The sequence below is a fragment of the Odocoileus virginianus genome, unplaced genomic scaffold (assembly GCF_023699985.2).
Source record: "Odocoileus virginianus isolate 20LAN1187 ecotype Illinois unplaced genomic scaffold, Ovbor_1.2 Unplaced_Scaffold_12, whole genome shotgun sequence".
Classification (NCBI taxonomy): Eukaryota; Metazoa; Chordata; class Mammalia; order Artiodactyla; family Cervidae; genus Odocoileus; species Odocoileus virginianus.
The window spans coordinates 255,675-280,774 of record NW_027224274.1 but is presented as its reverse complement, the minus strand read 5'-3'; the positions used below and the strand labels follow the sequence as shown (position 1 = coordinate 280,774).

At 42.5% G+C, this 25,100-nt stretch overlaps 1 protein-coding gene across 6 annotated transcripts in view; it reads right to left on the bottom strand.

Annotated features, from left to right (window-relative positions):
* Window positions 1-25,100, bottom strand: part of GPR161 (G protein-coupled receptor 161) — a 57,157-nt gene that overhangs the window by 15,392 nt on the left and 16,665 nt on the right. For 3 of the 6 annotated variants that reach the window (XM_070462731.1, XM_070462728.1, XM_070462727.1), the window contains one exon: window positions 6,928-7,345. The exons of 1 other annotated variant lie outside the window; for it this stretch is intronic. In XM_070462731.1, coding sequence (XP_070318832.1) covers window positions 6,928-7,301 — 374 coding nt within the window. In that variant the 5' untranslated portion in view covers window positions 7,302-7,345. Of the gene's footprint in view, window positions 1-2,515; window positions 2,681-6,927; window positions 7,346-22,773; window positions 22,906-25,100 lie in introns of those variants that run through there. 2 more of the 6 variants (XM_070462729.1, XM_070462730.1) reach the window with 2 other exon arrangements.

Sequence of the window (25,100 nt, the reverse complement as noted above, 5' to 3'; positions counted from 1 at the left end):
GACACATTATCCTTCTGGCTATTCTCAACACCAGTTAGGATTATTATTCAATGGTCAAATTTCTTTGTATCACTGGTTATCTAGAGTTTGGAGCATGAGCAATTCCACTGGGATGTAACAGTGATTCTCCCAGCTGAATCCCAGAGGCCCATCAGGGCGCCCAGGCAGGGGGTTGGTGCTGGTTCCTGAGAGCTGAGTCTCCTGGAATCAGAAGAGCCCCTGAAAGGCCAGCGTGCTGCCTGTATATACCCACACCCTCCAGCGGTTGCTTTGGTTTTAAGGTTCTGGGGGCAAAATTTATATACATTGAAACGCACAAATCTACTACACCTTCATCAAGATATAAACATGCCAACATCTGCCCACAAACACACAAAAAATGGGTTTCATTGCTTTGAAACTTCATTTTTTAAACTTAAGCTTCACTTAGGCCTAGTTTGCAAGCTCAAAAGAAAATACAGAACAAAGGCAACTCCTTATGCCCTGCAGGTTAATACAGGCCAAAATGGAGGGTTTCTTCCTTTGTTTCTCATACTTTTAACTGTCTTCTGAAATGCTCTATCTTTTCTCCAACAACTCATCTTTAGACAGGAGCCCAAGCATCACTCTTGGTCCCAAAAGAGGCTTTCATGATGTCACGTGTAACTCAAAAGTTGTAATGGCCATAGGGGCTCCAATGCTTAGCTCTCTTGCAATGAGACCAATCACTTAGAAAACAATCCCTGTTTTTATAAGATGGCTTCACTAAAAACACAAGCAAAGTCTAAGCCAACTACAGCTACCTTGGAATGAACATGTTATGTTATGTTGAAAAATCTCCTGACAGCACTATAAGTAACCATCCCACAATGCTAGTTCCTTTCTTTTAAAATACTATTTTAGAGCTGAAGTTTCATTCACTCCAGTCCAGAATGAAAACATAAATATCCTAACAGGACCTTAAACCCTGACAACTTCAAGGCTAAGTCAGAGGCGACCACATCGGACTTATTCACAGGGAACATCCTCCCAGCTCAAACGATGCTGCCCACCCGGATCTGCACCCACATTGCAGGTTTAGGACACTGACATCTCAATGGTGAATTTCACTCCAGCCAACTATTCTTTTACGCTCTACCTTTGCTCTCTCATCATGGGGCTACAAGATGGACTTTCTGGCTCATCTGCTGACCAGGCTCATGGATTTCTTTGGGTCCAGCTCATAAGGTCCTTAGCTGGGGACACAAGTCAACGTCTGGAGACGATGGGGCCTGTCACAGTCAGGAGGTGCTACTGGTATTTAGCGAGCAGAGGCCAGGGGTTCCCCTCAACACCCAGAGCAGCGTGTCACAACAGAGAACTATCTGGCGCAACATGTCAGTAGTGCCGAGACTGACAACCCCTGAGCTAAATACACTGGGTGGAAGAGATGATCAACAATTGACTTTGCATACTGTACTAAAGGATAAAAGCCCAACCTTTGGCACCTTGGAATTGGACGAGTTACTTAATAGCCATGAGGACTTGGGCCAGTTTGCAAAACTGCACTTTGCTCATCTGCAAACGGAGTCTGATACAGTTGCTGTGAGGATTCGCTGGGATAAATGTTAACAGCAGGGTGTAGTGCCTGGCTTGCAACTAACAAGACTTCAGTTGAGATCATGCTCCCTCCCCTTGTTTTCTTTGACTTTCTTAAGTTGTCCCCATCTCTTTCTTCTACCCCAAGCTCTCTCTTACCCCGCTCTCCTCACTTCTCTTTTCCTACCACCTCCTCTTGCCAGTCTCCCTCTCTCTCTCACTCCCTGCCTCCTCCACCTCTTTCTTCCTCTTTTTCTCACTGTTTTCTTCCTCTCTCACCCTACTCCCCCCACACACACACTGTCACATACACAAGAGCCGCATCATTAAGTTTCCTACATAAAAGGCAAATATGCAACCTCCAAAACTACTAACATCCAGGGGTGTTAGAAGGGGTATTTGAAATCCTGATCAGATGGTAATCATTTATAATGAAGAGATCAATTAGCCAGTCCGGTCAATTTGTACTTTCAGCCACACAAGTGACCAATAATAAAAAATAAATTGCACCTGCCAAGAAAATATTTGAAGACATCAAAATTCATAGCACTATATATAAGCATATTATAGTCAAAGATCTGGGCAAAGCACTGTGCTGGCCAAATCCATCTTGCTGTGCCTGCAGAAGGAAATGAACGGTTTTCCAAAGACAACCAGGCCTTGGGGACACGTTGTCATAGCAAGGCAGAAGTCCTTTCTTAATCCATAGTTCTGTCCCTAAGTGACAGGGGGGCCAGGCTGCAGGGTCCGGGATGCCGGGATTAAAGCTCCAGTGGGGTGACTGTGATGCCAATTTGTCCGTACACGTCACTTCTGCCACTGCAGCCTTTTCCTCTGATCTCCGGCTATGTAACACGGACCACGCCTTTTCACCATGTTCCGCCTTGCTCCTTGCTGTGTTCTCACAGTATGTTAAACACACTGGCATTATATACACGTCACACGGTCCTGAAATTACCTGGCCACGTGTCTCTCCCCCTGCACTGTGAAATCCTCCATGTGCTTCTTCAGCTGCATATTCCCAGCACCAACAACTGTGTCAGGCATACATTAGGTACTCAATAGGTTTTTTATCAAATGAATAAGTGGAGGCTTTTATGCAGGAAACCTAATGATGCAGCTCCTGTGTATGTGGGCGGGGGGTAGGGTGGGAGGAAAAAAAGACAAGAGTTTGAGAAAAAGTGGAAGGGGCCCTTGCAATACGACTCACTGTTAGAACTTAGCTCAAATGCCACCTTTTCCCCACTCATGGGCTCCAGAACCTACCATCAGATTCAGCGGCGGGATGTGATCTAAGTTTCCTGACCAGGGGTTGAATCCAAGCCCCCGGCATGGGGAGGGCAGAGTCTTAGCCACTGGACTAAGAGTCCTCAGGCCACAACTGAAGAGTTCATGTGCCATGACGAAAGATTTTGAAAGCAGCAAATAACACCCAACACAGCCAAATAAATAAATATTTTTAAAACTCAGTGGCAGCGGGCGCTGTGACAGCACTTATTTCTGCTCTGCGGTCACATCAGCACCTGTGGATCAGCCTCTGCCACAAAACCGGGAACTCCTGGTTGGCACAGTCTGCATCCTAGTCATGCTGTATCCCGCCATCTGGAGATGTAGTACAGACCCTTTTACAACATAGATGCCAGCAAATATTCCCAGCACCAAAGACTAAAGCATTGAAAGAGGCAAATTCTCTCTCGTTTGATGCATCTGGATGACATGATTTGAGAATCTGTCATGCTTGCTGGTGAAAAAACCTCTCACTCTTAGCTTATCTAGGTCTCAGATCCAAGTAAGCAGCTTACAGCCTTCAAGAGCTGCCACTATTTACTGAACATCTATGTACAGAGAGCTCTGTGAGAGGCACTTAAAAGTAATTCCCCCACTTTTCTCTTGAGCTGTTGGCCCCCACTCCACCTTCCACAGGACCCAGGACCCAGAAAGGGATATTCCAAAAGTAATGATTAAAAAAAATAAAATAAAATCAAACAATAGTGAGATCCCATTCCATCCCACTGCCAACAAAATTTCACTTATGTTTGTAATGCTTATCATCAGTCTTGATTAGGACGCTGACAAGTGGCTACTGGAGTGAACATCTGTACAGCCTTCTGAAGGGGAGCCTGCCTTTCACACACCAAGAATCTTGAAAGTGTGTTTACTTTGAAAACCCAATTTCACAAACATATGTCTTCTTCAAAAGTGCTATTATACAAAATAGTAAGCTAACAGGGAACTGTAAAAATACACTATAATCCATCCAGAAGATGGAATACCATGTAACCACTAAAGACATGTTCTCAAAGGCCATTTGCACACGGGAAAAATGCTCACAATCACATGTTAAGTGAAAAAACATGTCACAAAACCACAGTGCCTTGAGCCTATTTTTGTATAGCACACAGCCAAAAATCCCTGGAGGCAAATACGCTAAAATGTAAACAGTGATTGATTGCTTCTTATTAGTAGGATTACAGATATGTCTATGTCTACGGATATGTCTTGTTGCTATTCAGTCGCTCAGTCGTGTCTGACTCTTTGCAACCCCATGAACTACAGCACGCCAGGCTTCCCTGTCCTTCACTATCTCCTGGAGTCTGCTCAAACTCATGTCCATTGAATCAGTGATGCCATCCAACCATCTCATCCTCTGTTGTCCCCTTCTCCTCCTGCCTTCAATCTTTCTGAGCATCAGGGTCTTTTCCAAAGAGGCAGCTCTTCCAATGAGGCATCAGGTGGCCAAAGTTTTGGAGTTTCAGCTTCAGCATCAGTCCTTCCAATGAACACCCAGGACTGATTTCTTTAGGATGGACTCGTTGGATCTCCTTGCAGTCCAAGGGACTCTCAAGAGTCTTCTCCAACACCACAGTTCAAAAGCATCAATTCTTCAGCACTCAGCTTTTATTCCACTCTCACATCCATACATGACTACTAGAAAAACCATAGCTTTGACTATACAGACCTTTGTCAGCAAAGTGATGTCTCTGTTTTTTAATATGCTGTCTAGGTTTGTCATAGCTTTTCTTTCAAGGAGCAAGCATCTTTTAATTTCATGCCTGCAGTCACCATCCACAGTGATTTTGGAGTCCAAGAAAATAAAGCCTGTCACTGTTTCGACTTTTTACCCATCTATTTTCCATGAAGTGATGGTCCCATGAAGGGACCAGATGCCATGACCTTAGTTTTCTGAATGTTGAGCTTTAAGCCAGCTTCTTCACTCTCCTCTTTCACTTTCATCAAGAGGCTCTTTAGTTCTTCTTCACTTTCTGCCATAAGGGTGGTGTCATCTGCATATCTGAGGTTATTGATATTTCTCCCAGCAGTCTTGATTCCAGCTCAAGCTTCATCCAGCCCAGGATTTCGCATGATGTACTCTGCATAAAAGTTAAATAAGCAGAGTGCAATATACAGCCTTGACGTACTCCTTTTCCAGTTTTGAACCAGTCCATCATTCCATGTCCAGTTCTAACTGTTGCTTCCTGACCTACATACAGGTTTCTCAGGAGGCAGGTAAGGTGGTCTGGTATTCCCATCTCTTTAAGAATTTTCCTCAGTTTGTTGTGATCCACACAGTCAAAGGCTTTAGCATAGTCAATGAAACAGAAGTAGATGTTTTTCTGGAATTCTCTTGCTTTTTTTATGATCCAACAGATGTTGGTAATTTGATCTCTGGTTCCTCTCCCTTTTCTAAATCCAGCTTGTACATATGGAAACTCTCAGTTCACATACTAGCTAGCATGTGAAATGAGTACAATTGTGTGGCAGTTTGAACATTCTTTGGTATTGCCCTTCTTTGGGATTGTAATGAAAACTGACCTTTCCCAGTCCTATGGCCACTGCTGAATTTTCCAAATTTGCTGGCATATTGAGTGCAGCACTTTAACAGCATCACTTTTGTTTTGAAATAAGTCAGCAGGAATTCTCACCTCCACTAGCTTTGTTTTTAATGCTTCCTAAGGCTCTCTTGACTTCACACTCAGGGATGTCTGGTTCCAGGAAAGTGATTACACCATTGTGGTTATCTAGGTCATTAAGACTTTTTTTGTATAGTTCTTCTATGTATCTCTGCCACCTCTTCTTAATATCTTCTGCTTCTGTTAGGTCTATACTGTTTCTGTCCTTTATTGTGCCCATCTTTGCATGAAATGTTCTCTTGTTATCTCTAATTTTCTTGAAGAGATCTCTAGTCTTTCTTATTCTATTGTTTTCCTCTACTTTTTTTGCATTGTTCACTTACGAAGGCTTTCTTCTCTCTCCTTGCTGTTCTTTGGAACTCTGCATAGAATGTATACATGTCTTATTTTACTCTTTATATTTTCAGTATTATTTTTATTGTTGGTGGGGAAAGAACATACTTGGAGAAGTCACCTGATGGCTTTCTTCATTCTAACCCTCCAGTTAGACAGACCCAGCAGGAGTCTGGCCTTGGGCCTAGTGGAGGGCTGCACCTTGGGTGGACCATCCAGCAACCACTCACTGGCTCAAAACCTGCTGATTCTAAGGGAGCCAGGGGACCCGTGTCACCCAGTGGTGACAGCCCTGGTGAGCACCCTCTGTGTTTCCCCTGACTCCACTGCTAGCTCCCTCCCCAGTTCCGTAAATCATACAGAATCTGAATCTCCCCTCTTTGTTTCTGTGCAGTTGAACCCTTGCCTGGGATGAAGGAAGTGACCGCTGGCAAAATCCTAAGAGAGAAGGTGACTCTAGGGATTGGAAACTTGGTGTCAAACCCTGTAGAATGTGCACAACTAAATCTGACAGCCCGACTCACTATCTGCAAGAATCTTCTAGGTAGAGCTGAGGGCTGTTTCTTGCTTTTAGAGCCACCCATCCCACAAGAAGGGAAAGCTCAGATTTTGTAAGGCACACACGGTCTCTCCCAGGTAGCACTATCTTTATGCCCTCAGTTGTCTCCCCTCCCCTGCTCTCATTTCCATCTGGGACAGGCCCCTGCCCTGTAGAGGATGGAGAATATTTCCTCTTAGGCTGCCCTGGTGCAGCTCTGGCCCAACCTGAGCAAAAGAGAGCAGGCAGCACTCTGGGGAAGAACTGGATTTGGCGCCCTCTTTGCCAACTCACCTGTCTCAGTTTCCATCTCCCATCTATCACCTGAAAAGCAGAGGCTTCTAGAACTTTTTTTAAGTATTGGAACTTTTTAAAAAAAATAAAACTATATGCAAGCTAGATCAGATAAAATCAGAGGTGCTCTGGTTGAGGGGATGGAAGAAGAGGAAAACCTCTGCTTTCTCACCCTCTCCAGCACTGCCCCTGGCATCCTCCAGAGGAACGGAGGCAGCTGGGAAGGCATGCTCTCTCAGGATGCCCCTTGGCCCATCCTCCTAAGTCCTTCCGTTCTCCGTGAGGCAAGCTTACCGGTCGACAGCGATGATCCCAAGGGTGAGCATGCTGGCTGAGCTGATGAGCAGGTACAGGAGCGCTGAGAAGTTGCACCAGACCACTCCGAAGATCCATTCCCTCCGGATGGAGCTGGTCGCCACGAAAGGCAGCACCAGGACAGACAGCAGGAAGTTGGACAGGGTCAGGCTGAAGACGAACCTGTTGCTGAGCGTAAGCAGGTAGGGCTTCCTGTACAAGGTGATCACGATGAGCAGGTTGCCCAGGCAGACAAAAACGGCGATGACGACGATGGCGATGAGCTCTGTGACGCCGCCGCCGCCCTGGTCCCCGGCCGCCTCGGTGAGGTTCCTCGCCTCCTTCCTGTGGCCGAGGGAGGAGTTGAGGCTCATGGTCAGTGCACCTCAGCACGGGGTGGGCCGAGCATGCTGGACGGCTGCAAAGACAAGCCCCGGGGACAGAAGAGCGGTCATCAAACCACAGCACGTGCACTCGACAGAAGGGCAGCCACGGCCCCCAGGGTCCCAGTCAGCTGTCCTCACGCAAGCTCTACGGAGGCGGCCGGTGTTCCACAATCAACTCTCCATGTGACTCACTGTATCCCCCTGAACAATGCACTCCCCCAGTCTAAAACCTCCTGTCCACTCTCCCCAGGGCCAGTGGTTAAAAACCTGTAGTGTGCTTAAGAATCTCCTGCAGTACCAGCTCAAAGAGCTGATTCTTGGGCTCCACCCCTCGAGATTCTAGTCCCAGAGAACAGGGGTACAGCCTAGGCGTCTGCATTTCAGACAAGCACGGGACAGGTGATTCTGATCCAGTCCACATACAGTCCACATAGTTTATGTGGACTGTTGCTTCTGGACCCCTGCGATGCAGTGCGGACCCTGAACCAGCAGCATCAGCACCAACTGGGGCTTATTAGAGATGCAGAATCTTGGGTCCACCTCTGAATTACCGAATCAGAGCCTGTGTGTTAACCCCACTCCTGGTTTGATTCTTGGGCCCATTAAAGTTGGACGATAAGATTGCCATAGGGATCAGTCTGTGATCTCCAAGCACGGTTTTAACAAGTACAATTCATACCAAGACATTGCTGCTGTTATCAGCCATGGGGATGAAGGGCAAGGAGCCAACACTAAAGATACATGAATAAGAGGATAAGAGTTTGAGGTCTTTGCTCACAAATACCCTTTTTGGGGCAGTCCCTGCTCTCAGGATGCTGGCTCAGGTTCTCAGCAAAAACTCAAAGTTGACATATTTTAACATCAAATCCTACAGACAAATGTTTCTCCAAAATTTTCATCTACTTTAACTAGCCAAAAAAATCCCACAGATCATTTTCCCCACCTGCTTTTATTCCTGACAAAGAGAAGACACCAGAGGGAAGGAAAGATTGCTTTCCACGAGCCAGGCAGCAAGAACCCTGGTGCCTAGACTGTCTACACAGCAGCAGCCCATGGTCTCTGCTTGACCAGAACCCTCTGTCCAGACACCTTTGGCCATAAGGAGCTGGTAGGTAAGGAAGGCAGCCCTTCCCCTTCCCAGCAGCCCTGACGGTCAGTTTAGAAAGTCTCCCTTTACAGCAAGCCTCATTCATAGGTCACAACCACAGATCCTGCCAGCTTGAACAGCATCAAGCAATTCTCACCCCACCTACCCTTGACAGCCTTCAAACACCTCACAAATGACTTGCTTTCTTTGCTCCAGATTAAATCTCCCAGGTTCCTGATGTGACTTCTGGACTCTTTACTAACTCAGACTTCCTCAGTTGCTCACCAATTTCAATGACCCTATTGATCTGTGGTCCTCTGAATTGAACATACCATTCTAGATATCTGGTAAGTGGTGAGTATAAAGGGAAAATTTTCTCCATCATCAGGACAATCTTCTACTATTGTTCATTCTAAGATTGCATTTTCTTTTAGCAACTGTTATTACCCTGTTGGACTTATACAAATGTGTGGTCAGTTAAAACCCAAGGTTTGTTTATACACATATGAGTTGATGTAAAGGCAAGTGATGTAAAGGACACCTGCTTATGGAATTCGTGTTTTTAAGCCTAAGTACAAAACATCATTTTATGCATTTTGGTTCATATTTCCAGGCTGCTAAAATATTCTAAATTTTGATTCAGCTATGCAGTATGTTAGGTACCCCAGTTTTGTGTGATAAATATACTTTATAATTACACCTTCTGTTTCTTTGTTAGCTTATTCTTGGATTTTATTCCTTGAGTTCTAAATTTTGTTCATTCTTATAAGTGAATTATTAACTGGTTCAATCCCTGGGTTGAGAAGATCCCCTGGAGAAGGAAATGCAACCCATTCCAGTATTCTCACCTGGAAAATTCCATGGACAGAGGAGCCTGGGTGGGCTGTAGTCCATGGGGTCGCAAAGAGTCAGACACGACTGAGCAACTAAGCACATCTCAAATAAAGGGCACATCTCAAATAAAGGTCCTATAAGCATGTTACTGGAGAAGGAAATGGCAACCCACTCCAGTATTCTTGCCTGGGAAATCCCATGGACCGAGGAGCCTAGTGGCCTACAGTCCACGGGGTTGCAAAGAGTCGGACACGACTGAGTGATTTCACTTCACTTCACTTCACTTCACTTCACACATAATTCAAATCATCATGTACCTCTGAAATTTATACAGTATTATATGTCAATTATATCTCAATAAAACTTGAAAAAAAACATACACAGAGAGTTCACAGGAAAAGATACACTAATTGTACTTAAATGTATGAAAAGATGTTCCGTTTCATTCAAAATAACAGGAATGGACATTAAAATTACACTGAAGTACTATTTCTTTCCTTTCAGGCCAGTAAAAATTCAAAAGTTTAGCAACACTCTCTGCTGGGGAGGCTGTGGGGAAGCAGGCATTCTCCTAGCCTTCACATGGGAATGCGAAGTATAAGAACTGAAGGGAGGAGGATCTGGCAATACCTAACAAAGCTACAAAGGCACCTAACCTTTGATCTAGCAATTCCAGTTCTAGATATTTACTCTGAAGATATAAGCTCATAATATAAAATAATAGATGCACAGGGTTATTTTATTCATTAAGGCAGTTATTAAAAAAAGAAAATGTTTGAGAAAAGGGGAGAAATAACAGATTTGCACATTAAATATACATAAATATACGTGACTCCAACAGTAAAGAACCTGCCTGCAATGCAGGAGACCTGGGTTCGATCCCTGGGTCAGGAAGATCCCTGGAGAAGGAAATGGCAACCCACTCCAGTATTCTCGCCTGGAGAATCCCATGGACAGAGGGGCCGTGGGGCCGCAAAGAGTCGGACACGACTGAGCAACTTAACACATTCTCACTCTTCACATTTAATTATGCAAAAAGAAAAGTAGGAAAGATAACCAGAAACTAAGATACAGATGGAAGTAGACTTCTCGAAGTATGTTTTTACAGTTTTTATTTTTTTCTTGAAAGGTAGATGATGTAAAAAATTTTTTTAATTTTATTCACTTATTGTTGGCTCTGCTGGGTCTTTGTTGCTGTGTGGGTCTTCCTCGAGTTGCAGAAAGCAGGGGCTGCTTTTCGTTGCAGTGTGTGAGCTGCTCATTAGGCGGCTTCCTTGATGCAGAGCACAGACTCGAGGGTGCTCGGACTTCAGCAGTCGGGTTACGTGGGCTCAACAGTTGTGGCTCCTGGGCTCTAGGGCACAGGCTCAAACTGTGTGCAACATGTGGGATCTTTCCCTATCAGGGACTGAACTAGTGTCTCCTGCATTCTTTACCACTGAGCCACCAGTGAAGTCCCACAGTTCTGGCTTTTGAACCATGTAAATATTTTACATACTAAGTTAAATAAAAATGTATATAAAAAGTAAATGTATAACTGATTGCAAACAGAAAAAAATAAGCCAAACTATGTGTTAGATTGCTAATAATCAAACAAAGAAAAGAATTCAGTCAAGTAGCTTTTAAATGCAGTGTTTTGACTATAAACTCTTAATGGTATACATTGTATAGACAAGAGAACCACTAAGTTTACACAGCAGGTGAGACGTTGTTAATGGTGTTTTAAGTTTACAATTCTTTCTGAGTGTAGAGCAACTGAATATACACGCTTACTTTGGGAAACACATTTCTAACTATGGGAGAAAGAAGAAACAAATCACAGAATAGAGACAGGTGAAGAAGAACCCTGTGGTGTTAGCTTGCTTACTGCAGGTATCTGTATGAACTCACTATTCAAATATAAATATAAAACAGGTTCAAGGAAATTTCCCAGAACGCAGTTAGAAGATTAAGATTAAGAAATTTAAAACATAAAAGGCAAATGAGAGGATGAACAGGAAGTACTTCATGAGGTATAATTACTTTAGCCAAGCAAAGCAGTGCCCCCGTAATATGTCTTATAATTACCAGCATGCTCCTCTTTACTCCCACTAAACTGTTCGCTCCCTGGGAGTGAGGATGAACCTCACCTTTCATAAAAACACAGTAATTTTTTTCATTGGCAACAGCATGAATGTGACATGGAGAGTATTATGCTACGTGAAATAAATCAGACAAAGACAATTACTGTGTGTTATCACTTATATGTGCAATCTAAAATATGGAACTAATTTCTTTCATCAGTGTTTTATAGTTTTCTATGTATAGGTCTTTTGTTTCTTTAGGTAGATATACTCCTAAGTATTTTTTTTTTGTTGTTGCAATGGTGAATGGTATTGTTTCCTTAATTTCTCTTTCTGTTTTCTCATTGTTAGTGTATAGAAATGCAAGGGATTTCTGTGTGTTAATGAATATAATAAAAAAGAAGCTGACAGATAATAGAGAACAAACTAGTAGCTACCGAAGGTATATGGGAGGGAATTAATTAAGAGGTACAAACTATTAGGTATACAATAAGCTACAATGAGGGGTACAAATACAAGCAATGCCTGTGTTTATCGCCTGGTCGTACAGAACGGGGTGATCAGAGTGGAGATTGCTCAGGTCACAGCACAAGTGCCCTGTTTCCAGGTATGTTCCGCTCTTGTCTTTCCACCATCATAGGTTCACCCACCTGGATTCCATCACTATTTTTAAAGCTCTTCAATAAAGTGTAAATTGTGGCTCAAATGGTAAAGAATCTACCTGCAATGTGGGAGACCCAGGTTTGATCCCTAGGCCGATAAGATTCCCTGAAGGAGGGCATGGCAGCCCATTCCGGTATTCTTGCCTGGAAAATTCCAGGACAGGGGAGCCTGGTGGGCTACAGTCCATGGGATCACAAAGGGCCAGACAAAACTGAGAGATTAATACACACAATGAGGGGAGGGGTACAAAAGGGTAGGTAATTAAGAGGTACAAACTATTTGGTATAAAACAAGCTACAGGATATACTGTACAATATGGGGAATATAGCCAACATTTTAAAATACCCATGAATGGGCTATAACCTTTAAAAATCACGATTCACTACTTTGCACACTTATAACACATAATACTGTACAGCAATTATACTTCAGTAAAATAGAACAAACATGAATAAAACACAAATGCTTTAAATAAAAAAAGGCAAATGAGGGAATGAACAGGAAGTACTTTATAAGTATAATTACTTTACTTGAGCAAAGCATAGTGTTTTTCATTCATTATGGAAATAATTTCTGGAAATGTGATGAACTCAGCTGATATGAACATCTTTCCTGCTCCAAATTCATGGAAATGTTGGGTTAAATATGATCCAAAAGTTTTTTAAAAGCCAAATTTGAAAAAAGAAATGGAAATCCATAGGTAACAGAAAACAGAAAACGCAATGCCAGTGTTGAAATCTGACAACTGTGGCCAAAAGCCTATTAGACCTAGTTCAAACCCCTAGGGCTGAGGTTTTTATGTGAGAGGATGACTGTGGGTCACAAGGCAGAGAACTGGGACCAGCACCCTGCATAAAGAGTGGGTTCTAGAAGGGCTGCCTCCTCCATGAGAAAGGGATTAGAAAATATCCTCTTATTAGCAAAGGGAAGTGGAAAAATAGTCATTTATCTGAAGCTCTGGGTGGAGACTAAAGCCTTTCCATGAGAAATCAAACATTGACTCACGTGCCATGCTGATGAGGGTAACAAATTTATAAATTATGTACTATGCAAGCTAATAAATTCATATAAAAGCTAATGCTAGCAGAATTAGACACAAAATGGCTCTGCACTGAATTTCCACATTCACAAAATAAACATTTAATGAAAGTGAATGCATAGCATTTACCTTCAAGAAGAATCTACAAAACAAAAACCAGGGGAACTGATATTCCAAGAACTTGAATTAATAGAAAACTATAAAAGAGACCATAAAATAAACACAATTAAAATCTTTAAAAGAAAAAGAGGTAGAAACCATAGTGAAAAAATACGACATCATGAAAAACTATTAACAATTGTGAAAAAGAACCAAATAGAAATTCTAGAAATCAGAATTTTAACTAACAAAATTAAATACTCAGAGTATGCTGAACAACAGATTCAGCTACAGAGAAAGATGGTGAACTAGAAGACAGCTCTGAGGGAAATACCCAGAATGCAACAAAAAAAGCTTAAAAAAACAAAAATATCCAACAGAAGTCAACGCACACGAAGAACAGGATAAGCAGATTCAACATATGTTCAAAACAAGCAGGATCAGGAGAGATTAGAGTAAAAGAGAGCAGATACTCTCGGGTGTCTACCCAGAAACCAGCTTCAGTTGTTGGTTTTTTTTCCTTACTAGCAGACCTCTGACTGTTTCAGTGTCCAATCCTCCTCCCTGTGACTCGGAGAAGGTTGATCGCATCTCTGGTTCTGAAAGTTAGATCTTGAGTGGTCTAAACTAATCATTGTTCTCCCTTTCTTCTTGAAAGTCAGTGGATATCTGGGAAAGTTGCTTTGATCTCACAAAGAGCCTAGAAGAGAAGTCTTTTCTTAATGGCCAAGAGAGCAGAGCTGTGACAGCCACCTTGGGATTATTTTAGGTGCTGGGCCAACATGTTGAACATGGCAAATAAGAAAGGCTTGATCTGGAATTGTTTAATCAACAAATCCTGAAGTCAACTTCACCTTGGTTTCTAATTATGCAAAGTAATACAATTGTAAAATTATTTTTAAAGCTATTTTCAGTTAGGTTTCTGTTAGTTGATTCAAAAGCATCCAACTTACATTAGGGTAGACAGACACTGCCTACCTTAAGGTTGATGGATTATTTAGGGGTTTAACTGAACATTTTCCAGAACTGAAGAAACACATGAGTGCTTATAACAAAAGAGCATATCGAGTTCTCAGGATAAATGAGAAAAAGTTTACATCAAGGAACATCACAGTGAAAAATGACACCCAGATACAGAGAAAGTGGTAAAAGCAAATTTCCCTATAAAGAAGTAATAATCAGATAAACAGCAGACTCTTCTTTTGAAGAAAACAGAAAATAGAGGCCAGAAAACAGCGGAATAATCACAGAAGTGCTAAGAACTCTTGCCTTATGGTTCTATAATACCACTCAAGAGGGGACACAACATTCTTCTGAGGCAAACAGAGACTGAATGTTTACTGATCATTCCTTATTTGAATGATCCCTTTAAAAATACATTTCATGAAGGAAACTGAATCCATAAATAAGGGGTAAGGTATAACAATCAACTGTTAGAACAGAAAATGGTAAATACATGGATGAAACTAAAATAAGAACAGCAAAAAAATGAAATCTAAATTTTAAAAGTTAAACATCGACACCAAGTTTTACAAAAATAGCTAACTTGGGAGTTTTAAAACCAAGATGAAATTAAAACTCTAAGCAAAATGGAAGCTCTTAAAGGTATGATTGGACTAAAAATACTCCTAACAAGTTAGTTTATACTCAGGCCAGAGACTTGGTTATGGCTGTTTCCCAACACCTGGACAAGTATCTGGCACATAGTAGGTACATCAGTAATTATTTGTTGATAAATGACCAGCCTTCAAAAGTTTGTCATTGTCAAGTCAAATATGAGTGTTAGCATAATAAATGTAGCCACTAAAAAAAAAAAATAGGATGTTAAAGCTTCCAATCCAAAAGATAGGCTGAAAAAAGGAGAAAGTACTGTTTGACATAGTTCCTCTCCAGTGGTTCTATTAGCAGGGACACTAGTGAACTCAGAATCAGAGAACCCAGGGTTGGCTGCTGTCCTTGAGATCATCTGGTCCAGTCCTCCCCAGAAAGCAGAAGGGGAATGTGGTCAAAGAGCTGCCCACCCAGGATCCAAAATCCTAGCCTCTGTCACAAGCCCCAACAAATCCCCCAGGGGGGTACTTTAACAAGACAGAGGATTGGGAACATCCCAGCCAGGGAAGGCTTCCTGGCAGACGACCAGCCTACTCAGGGCTCAACAAGCCAGGGCATATTGAATGGAAGCAACTTCAAGGGTGACTCACATCACCACTCTCCTGGTCAGTGATGCTGCCAGACACAAAGGTGTTTCAGACTCCCACTCTCCCTACGTCCTGCCCTGAGCAAATAAATCACCGTGGGCTGCAACTCCAGGAAACAATATGACTAGAACACAACTGAGGTTTGAATAAACATATCGGAAATTATTCCTGGGAAAGAGAGCTAGCCCACTCAGGCACGTCACCAAGGCTGGATGTACCCTTGTCTTTACTGTCATGGCTCCAAGCATCACGGTCAGTCCTCTTTGGGGACTGCCTTTGGTTTTCTTGAATATTCCCAGAGACAATGGCTTGTCTGCTGGGTTAGATTACCTACAGCAACCTCAAATCATTCAAAGCCAAATCTTGTCACTCAAGGGAAGAGATCAATAACCTTTTGGGCTAATAAACAAGGCAACACTGTAGGATATTGAGACAGGTATCTATTGTGTTTTATAAACCAGCCTGCATGCTAATTCCCAAGAAATAATTCTAGAAATGTCTTGCATTGCAAAAACAGAATTACTACATAAAGGTGGATTCTCTCACTTTCCCTTATTTAGTTGGATAAATTCAGATAAGTTCTGGTTCCATCTCATATTTTTACCTTAGAATTCTGATTTCCATCAACCTACAATGGACTTTTTTCCTGCTGTTTCCCTGTACTTGTTAGAGGTTGTGTGGCATGGTGGTTAAATGTACAGACTCTAAGGACTACCTAGGTTTGAAGCCCAGCTCCTGTAAGAAAGAATATTATCTTTCTGAGGGGCTTAAGAATCCATCTTCCAATGCAGGGGATGTGGGTTCCCATGGGAACTAAGAACCCATATGCTGCAGGACAATTAAGCCCATGTGCTACAACTAGAGAAGCCTGAGAGGTCTGCAGCCTGTGCTCCACAACACAAGAGCCCACACGCCGCAACTAGGGAAGACTGTGCACAGCAATGAAGAGCCCACGTGCCACAGTGAAGACTGGGTACAGCCAAAATAAAAGAAAAAAATTAAACATAAAGAAAGTTTTACCATTGAGGGTAATGCTTGCTGTGGGTTGCAGGATATAAAGTTAACACACAGAAATCTCTTGCATTCCTATACACTAACAATGAAAAACAGAAAGAGAAATTAAGGAAACAACACCATTCACCATTGCAACAAAAAGAATAAAACACTTAGGAGTACATCTACCTAAAGAAACAAAAGACCTATACACAGAAAACTATAAAACACTGATGAAAGAAATCAAAGAGGACACAAACAGATGGAGAAATATATCGTGTTCATGGATTGGAAGAATCATATTGTCAAAATGGCTATACTACCCAAAGCAATCTATAGATTCAATGCAATCCCTATCAAGCTACCAATGGTATTTTTCACAGAACTAGAACAAATAATTTCACAATTTGTATGGAAATACAAAAAACCTCGAATAGCCAAAGCAATCTTGAGAAAGAAGAATGGAACTGGAGGAATCAACCTGCCTGACTTCAGACTCTACTACAAAGCCACAGTCATCAAGACAGTATGGTACTGGCACAAAGACAGAAATATAGATCAATGGAACAGAATAGAAAGCCCAGAGATAAATCCATGAACCTATGGACACCTTATCTTCGACAAAGGAGGCAAGAATATACAATGGAAAAAAGACAACCTCTTTAACAAGTGGTGCTGGGAAAACTGGTCAACCACTTGCAAAAGAATGAAACTAGAACACTTTCTAACACCATACACAAAAATAAACTCAAAATGGATTAAAGATCTAAATGTAAGACCAGAAACTATAAGACTCTTAGAGGAGAACATAGGCAAAATACTCTCCGACATAAATCACAGCAGGATCCTCTATGACCCACCTCCCAGAATATTGGAAATAAAAGCAAAAATAAACAAATGGGACCTAACTAAACTTAAAAGCTTTTGCACAACAAAGGAAACTATAAGCAAGGTGAAAAGACAGCCCTCAGATTGGGAGAAAATAATAGCAAACAAAGCAACAGACAAAGGATTAATCTCAAAAATATACAAGCAACTCCTGCAGCTCAACTCCAGAAAAATAAATGACTCAATCAAAAAATGGGCCAAAGAACTAAACAGACATTTCTCCAAAGAAGACATACAGATGGCTAACAAACACATGAAAAGATGTTCAACATCACTCATTATCAGAGAAATGCAAATCAAAATCACAATGAGGTACCATTACACACCAGTCGGCATGGCTGCTGTCCAAAAGTCTACAAGCAATAAATGCTGGAGAGGGTGTGGAGAAAAGGGAACCCCCTTACACTGTTGGTGGGAATGCAAACTGGTACAGCCACTATGGAGAACAGTGTGGAGATTTCTTAAAAAACTGGAACTAGAACTGCCATATGACCCAGCAATCCCACTTCTGGGCATACACACCGAGGAAACCAGATCTGAAAGAGACACGTGCACCCCAATGTTCATCGCAGCACTGTTTATCATAGCCAGGACATGGAAGCAACCTAGATGCCCATCAGCAGACGAATGGATAAGGAAGCTGTGGTACATATACACCATGGAACATTACTCAGCCATTAAAAATAATTCATTTGAATCATTTCTAATGAGATGGATGAAACTAGAGCCCATTATACAGAGTGAAGTAAGCCAGAAAGATAAAGACCAATACAGTATACTAACACATATATATGGAATTTAGAAAGATGGTAACGATAACCCTATACGCAAAACAGAAAAAGAGACACAGATGTACAGAACAGACTTTTGGACTCTGTGGGAGAAGGTGAGGGTGGGATGTTTCAAGAGAACAGCATCGAAACATGTATATTATCTAGGGCAAAACAGATCATCAGCCCAGGTTGGATGCATGAGACAAGTGCTCGGGCCGGGTGCACTGGGAAGACCCAGAGGGATCCGGTGGAGAGGGAGGTGGGAGAGGGTATCGGGATGGGGAACACATGTAAATCCATGGCTCATTCATGTCAATGTATGACAAAAACCACTACAATATTGTAAAGTAATTAGCCTCCAACTAATAAAAATAAATGGGAAAAAAAAAGAAAATTTTAAAAGAACATTATCTTCCTCACCAAATAATTATGAGGACCAAGTGAGTTTATTTGTATCAAGCACCTAGGACAGGATCTGGCGCACAGTAAGCCTTCACTTCATATTATAGTTTCTATTTGAAGAGTTCACCCTGATTTTACTTTGGGAAAGCACCTTCCCATATTTTGAGGCCATGGTCACAGGACCTAGGACACTGGCTGGAACGGCTGGAGGACGGACTAGCCTGCCACTGGGGGCCTAGCATTGCAGCAGCTGACCATCTTGGACACTACAAGGAAAGAACTCACAGACAAAGGACGGTAAGAGAGTGAGAATGGAAGGGAGAGAGAAAGAGGTAGGTGGGGAGAACACTGGATGAGCCCATTCCCAAATGCTGATGAAATAACATGTGACTCTGAATCTTCTTGTTCTTCTCGGTTACAGGACCCAGTGATTTTCTCCTTCACTTATGCCAACTTGACTAGGCTTCTGTCACTTGCAACTTGAAGAATCCTGACATGATCTGATACAGCACATTAAGACTCCACCTCTCTGGACACTGATACCAGGAATGCTCCCTTTCTCAAGGTTAGGCCAACTCCTCAGGCACAGCTCTGCCTACCTCAGTCTCCTTCTTGAGAACTTTTCTTCTTGTCACAGACCATGCCACAGACCCATGGACCCTAGTATCATGGAGTTTCTTCATATGGAAGCATAAGTAAGTTTTTCACTTCCCAGGAGATCCATGATCCAGTCCACAAACCACCAGAAGGAAAAGAAGGCCTTGTTCACCCCTAAAATACCCATTACAAACAGGGCCGTCAAAGGGACAGCCTGAGATTCCACAGGCCACAGGCCAAGGCTCAGGTGAGTCTTGTGAGATCATGCTAGTCAGTAGGAGGCAGACTCTCGGCGCCTCTCTAACACGGGTAATGGACATGACAAGATATACCTGACCTCTTCCAAAGTCTTCTCCAGAGAAAACAGTTTCTTTTAGGACATCTCTTCTGATATTCTTAAACAAACACAAGTGGGGCAGAGGCTCATTCTGTGGCCTCCCATTTTTATGAAGAGCTGAGCAGCCTAAAAGCTGGGACTGCCAGATGCCCTCATCTAAAGAAATCAAATGCCAATAGGTAGGTGTGCAATAGGTTCAAATAAAAAACCCTCCAGGTGAGGAAATGTTTCCAAACACCACTTCAGACAAACTCAAGTGAAATCACTGTGATGTTATTTTGGCCACATTTTCAGGGGGTCTTCAACTCAGCACCTCAAAGCATTTTACACATCAATCACCAACTGGAGCAGCTGAGGGGGTGGAGCTGTGGAAAATATTCAAATTAACAACCTTGTCTTCCACTAAGGTAAGTGAGCTAGACAGTGAACCCCCACCCCCACCCCACCCACAAACCAGACCACACAACTCGTTGATAGCCAGGAAGAGATCCCAGGATCCCTGGGTCTCCTTCCCTGCATCCCTCTGTCCTTCCCGGGCACACCCATGAAAATTGTTCCCAAGACGGTGGGTTGCTGACTTGATCTCTGCCGCCCCAGGGGGATGTGTCCACCCAGTCAGCCCAGGGTCTGTTACAGTGCACAGTGCTTTGTTCTTGTCCCCACAAGGGCACCATAAACCTAGTAATTTCCTCATCCAAAACATCCCACTTCACCTGTAAAGCAGGTCTGAACCCTGGGCTGTTTGGGAGCATGCACCATAGGATAGAGAAGAAGCTAGAGTCAGAACCCCAGTGACCCTGTGGTCCTTATCTGAATTCTTGGTTTGCCAGTGGGAAAGACCTGGCTTTGGTCCCCTCTGTATATACGTCAAACAACGTCACCAACCTCAACAATTTTCTTTGCCAAGGATTGAAAGTCTGGAGTCTAGGGCTTTTCACTGACCATGACCCTCTCCCCAAAGGTGTCAGCCATAACTGTCAGATCTTTCCAAAATTAAGCTCTTGCTTCTCAGCAAAAACATTTCCCAAGACTCAGTACTTGATCCATTCCTTTCTCTCTATGCCCTTGAGAATCTTACCCATTTCCAAAGTGTTCTTTAGTTATTATTAACTAATAATAATCAGTATTGGCAAAACAATGTGCAACAGACAATGTATTTTACATACATCATTTAATCTCTGGAATAACTTTTAGAGGTACGAATTATTCTTCTCCCTGTTTCAGAGAAGCAGCACAACATATGGTTAAGAGCACGAGCTGAAATAGAGAGCCTGGGTTCAAATCCCAGCTCCACTACTTACTGGTTCTCCCAGCTCCACTACTTACTGGTTCTATGATCTTGACATGTTATCTAACCTCCCTGGGCATCAGTTCCCCACTCTGTCAAATGGAGATAATACTCCTTTCTCAGGAATAAGTATCTCATATGGTTAATGGACAAAAATCAATGAGTTAATATTTATAGAGTGCTTAAAATAGAATTTGGCACCACATAAGTGTTTGTTAAATGGATAAAGTGGGGAAATTGAGGCTCAGAAAGGTTAAGTGCCCAGTTCAAGAGAATACTTGATAGCAGTTCTCCAACTTGGTCCTATGGCTATGAGACTACTTTCAATTTATCTGCTCACCACAGCAGGTAAGATTCAACATGGTGTGGCCTCGTCTAAATTCCAGTCTTTTCACCCACCAACCCCTTTATGTATGTTCTGCTCCAACCAGCTATGCTTACATGCTGCCATTTCCGATTTGTTCTGGCTTCTGCCTCTAGTTGGAATGCTCTCCCTGCTTGCAGAATGAATTAATAGAGATTTATAATTCTAAAATGTGTTACTGATCTATTGGTCTAATAACTTGATTGAAAGAGAGAAAGAAAGAAATAAATATGGGGGGGTGAGGCTTTAAAGAGATACAAAAATATTCCAATTCACAACCTTGAATTTGGCAATGATTTGGATATGATGTCAAAGGTATAAGCACAAAAGAAAAAATTGACAAAGTGAACTTTATGAAAATTTAAAAAATTTGTATATCAAAAGATACCAGGGACAGAGCAACACACAGATTGAGAGAAAATATTTGCAAATCAAACATGTGACTATAAATTAATATTCAGCATGTATTAAGAACTCCTGAAATTCAACAACAAAAAATTCCATATCCAAAAAAGATACATGACTAGCCAATAAGCACATGAAAAGATGCTCAGCATCACTGATCCTTAGGAAAAGCAAAGCAGAACTATGCGGTGTCACCTCACACTCATTAGAATGGCTACTGTCCAAAACAAAACCCAGAAAGTGATAAGTGCTGGTGAGGATGTGGACAATCTGGAACCCTTGTAGACTGTTGATGGGAATGTAAAATGGTACAGCTATTGTGGAAAACAGTACAGCAATTTCTCAAAAAACTAAACATAGAATTACCATATGATCCAGCAATTCTGCTTCTGGATATACACCTCAAACACCTCAAAGCAAGATCTCAAAGAGAGGGACTCCCCTGGTAGTCCAGTAGTTAAGGATCTGCCTGCCAATGCAGGGGACATGGGTTTGACCCCTGGTCTGGGAAGATCCCACATGCCACGGGGCAACTAAGCCCACAAGCCCTAACCCGTGCTCTGTGACCGAGAAGCCACCACCAGGAGAGCACAGACCACAACTAGAGAAAGATTGCACAGGGCATGCACTGCAGCCCAAATAAATACACAAACAGAGAGAAAAAGCAGCTGACTGTAAGACAGATCTCAAAGAGATATCTGTACACCATGGTTCCTAGCAGCATTATTCAAGGCAGCTAAAATGTGAAAGAAATCCAAGTGTCCACTGACTGTGAAATGATAAGCATAATATGGTATATCCACATAAAAGATTATTCAGCCTTAAAGAGGAAAGAAACTTTGACGTATGCTACGACATGGATGAACTTTGAGGACATTATGCTAAGTGAAATAAACCAGTCACAAAAAGACAAATATTGTATGATTCTACTTGTATGAGGTACTTAAGAGTAGTCAAAATCGTAGAGACGGAAAATAGAAATGGTGGTTGCCAGGGGCTGGTAAGAGGGAGACAAGAGAGTTGCTTCATAGGTTTAGTTTTGCAAGGTGAAAAGAGTTCTGGAGATGGATGGTGATAATGGCTGTACCATATAAATGTACTAAATACTACTGAAAGAATGTGAAAAGGTAAGTCATGTCCAACTCTTTGCAACTCCGTGGACTGTAGCCTACCAGGCTCTTCCATCTTTGGGATTCTCCAGGCAAGAATACTGGAGTGGGTAGCCATTTCCTTCTCCAGGGGACCTTCCTGACCCAGGGATCGAACCCCAGTCTCCTGCATTGTAGGCAGATGCTCTACCCTCTAAGCCAAATACCACTGAAGGGAAGCCCCAAATACCACTGAACTGTACACTTAAAAATGGCTCAGATGATAAATTTTACATTAGGTATATTTATTTTACAGCAATAAAAAAGTTGGAGAAAATATACCAGGGTATCTTCTTTTTAACTTCTCTCCCCTGGGATTTAGAGAGTCATGAAATGAAGGAAGTCAGCTATCTTCACGGTGTCTCAACCACTGATGAAGAAGAAAAGGACTTCAGACGTACATAGAGTAAACGCCTCCTGCAGTAGAGAAGGAAACACAAGCTATGTCTGCACCAGATTATTCCTCACTAGGGACTAGTCCAGCAGTGACTTCCAAGGTAAAAATCGCTGCGTAAATCAATTCATCATGTTGCACTGTCCCCAGATCACACGGTAAAGCAAAACTCACTTTTTGTTCACCAAGTTCCTCTGGTGCAGTTTTTGTTATGCATGTTAGAGAATGTGAGGAACACTCAGTACTAAGCCAAGCTGGACTCTGAGCCATGGACTGTCAAATTTTTTCAAAGGGCCACTGGCCTGACTCCCAAGCCTCCCCCAGCAACGCTGAAAGCAGCCATCATCGTCTTTGTGTTTTCTGGCCAACACAGATGGGGAGGGTTCACTTCAGCCTCCCAGAAAATCTACAAACAACCAGCTGAAATCATGATGAAGACAACAGAAAAGTGCTTTAGGAAAAGGGAGAGAAAGCAGTGGCAGGCTGACCACAGCTCTCTGGGAAGGCCTTAGCAACCTGAAGGTCAAGCAAGACCTCACTACAGAAACAGCTTTCCGAGCTGGACACTCAGCCTGGACCACACTACTTCCCCAGGTGGAAGAAGAGCAGAAATGCCCGTTTTCCCAGGGCAGGCTCAGGAAAGCCTCCACAGACGCTGGCCAAAGGCCAGCCTGCCGGGAGCTGGGACCTCAGCAAACCCCAAAGGCAAAGCTGGGTCAGATTAGGTCAGGCCTGCTCAAGCTTGGTCCACGTCGACCTGATGCTGCTGCCAGATGTGCCCGTGGTGATGCCCAGAGCAAATGGACCAAGGGTCTGGTCAGGAGCTGGTGCTCAGGTGGAGAGAAGCCAATGCCACTCCCCGGAGTTCCGGACTGGTTACTCAATCTCTCTACTTGAATGGCACAGGTACCACAAGCCCAACATGTCCAAAATCAGACTTCAAATCTTTTGCCTCTCAAATCTGCTCTTTCCATGTCTCTTCAACTCATGTTGTGGTATCCTCATCCTTCCAGTTGCTCAGACCCTAAACTCTGAAGTCACTCCTGACTCCTCACTTTCTCTCACATCTCCGCCTGATCCATTAGCAAATCTACAGGCTAATGGATCTACTTTTGAAATGTATCTAGTACTCAACCATGTCTTTCTATCTCTACTACTGTCACTCTGGTCCAGGTTATGTCTTCTCTGCAATTATTAAAATCGCTTTCTCACTAAAGAGAAAGCATCTGCATCCGCCATTGTCCCCATCCTCAACACAGAAACCAGAGTGAGCCTGTGAAAACAGAAGTCAAAATACATGAACAAGTCACTGCTTATTCAAAACCCAAAAGTATTCCCCTATCACTTAGAATAGGCCCTGCATGATCCGGCTCTCCACTACTGGTCCAATTTCATAATAAAAATTACTTTTTAACTGCCAATACTATTTATCAAACATATCAAGCATGTGTCCACCTCAGGGCCTTTGCACTTGCTGCTTCCTATGTCTGGAATGCCTTTATCCAAGGCATCTTTGTAGGTCGCTCTCTCACTTCCTTTCAGTCTTCAAGTCACCTTTTCAGCAAAACCTTCCCAATCCGCACAACCTAAAGTTTCATACCCCTCTAACATTTCACGGCCCCATTCCCTTTCTTCACTTTTCCTCCTTACTGCACGTGTATATACTTATTTACTTATCTTGTTAATGTCTCTCTCTCACACCAGACTGTATGCTCCAAGACAGTAAGAAATCTTGGGTCTGTACATTTTGGGGTCAGCACCTAGAACAGCACCTGGCAAATGATAGGTGCCCGATATATGTGATAAATGAAAATGTGAATTAACAATGGAACACTGGACATCTTTGCACACAAGGTGTTATCTTGCCTTTAGAGAATTATTTTTGCAGATGTAGCAAACACTATTCATTATCCAGTCAATAACCATCCTCCCCTTTTTCCTGTCAACAGATCCCTGACTTGATGTGGTGTACTATTAGTTTGATGCAAAAGTAACTGTGGTTTTTGCATTGTTAAAACGTATCTTTTAAATACATTCTAAATAATAGTCATGTTATACGTCATTTTAATGTGCATTTATCTCTTTTTTTTTTTTTTTGCTAATGACTTATCAGTGGCTGATGATTTTATCTTTATTTTAGACTACAGAACTGATGCTAGACAAAGAGCAAATTTGAAGGATTTTCTTATTTGAGTTCAAAATGGGTCATAAAGCA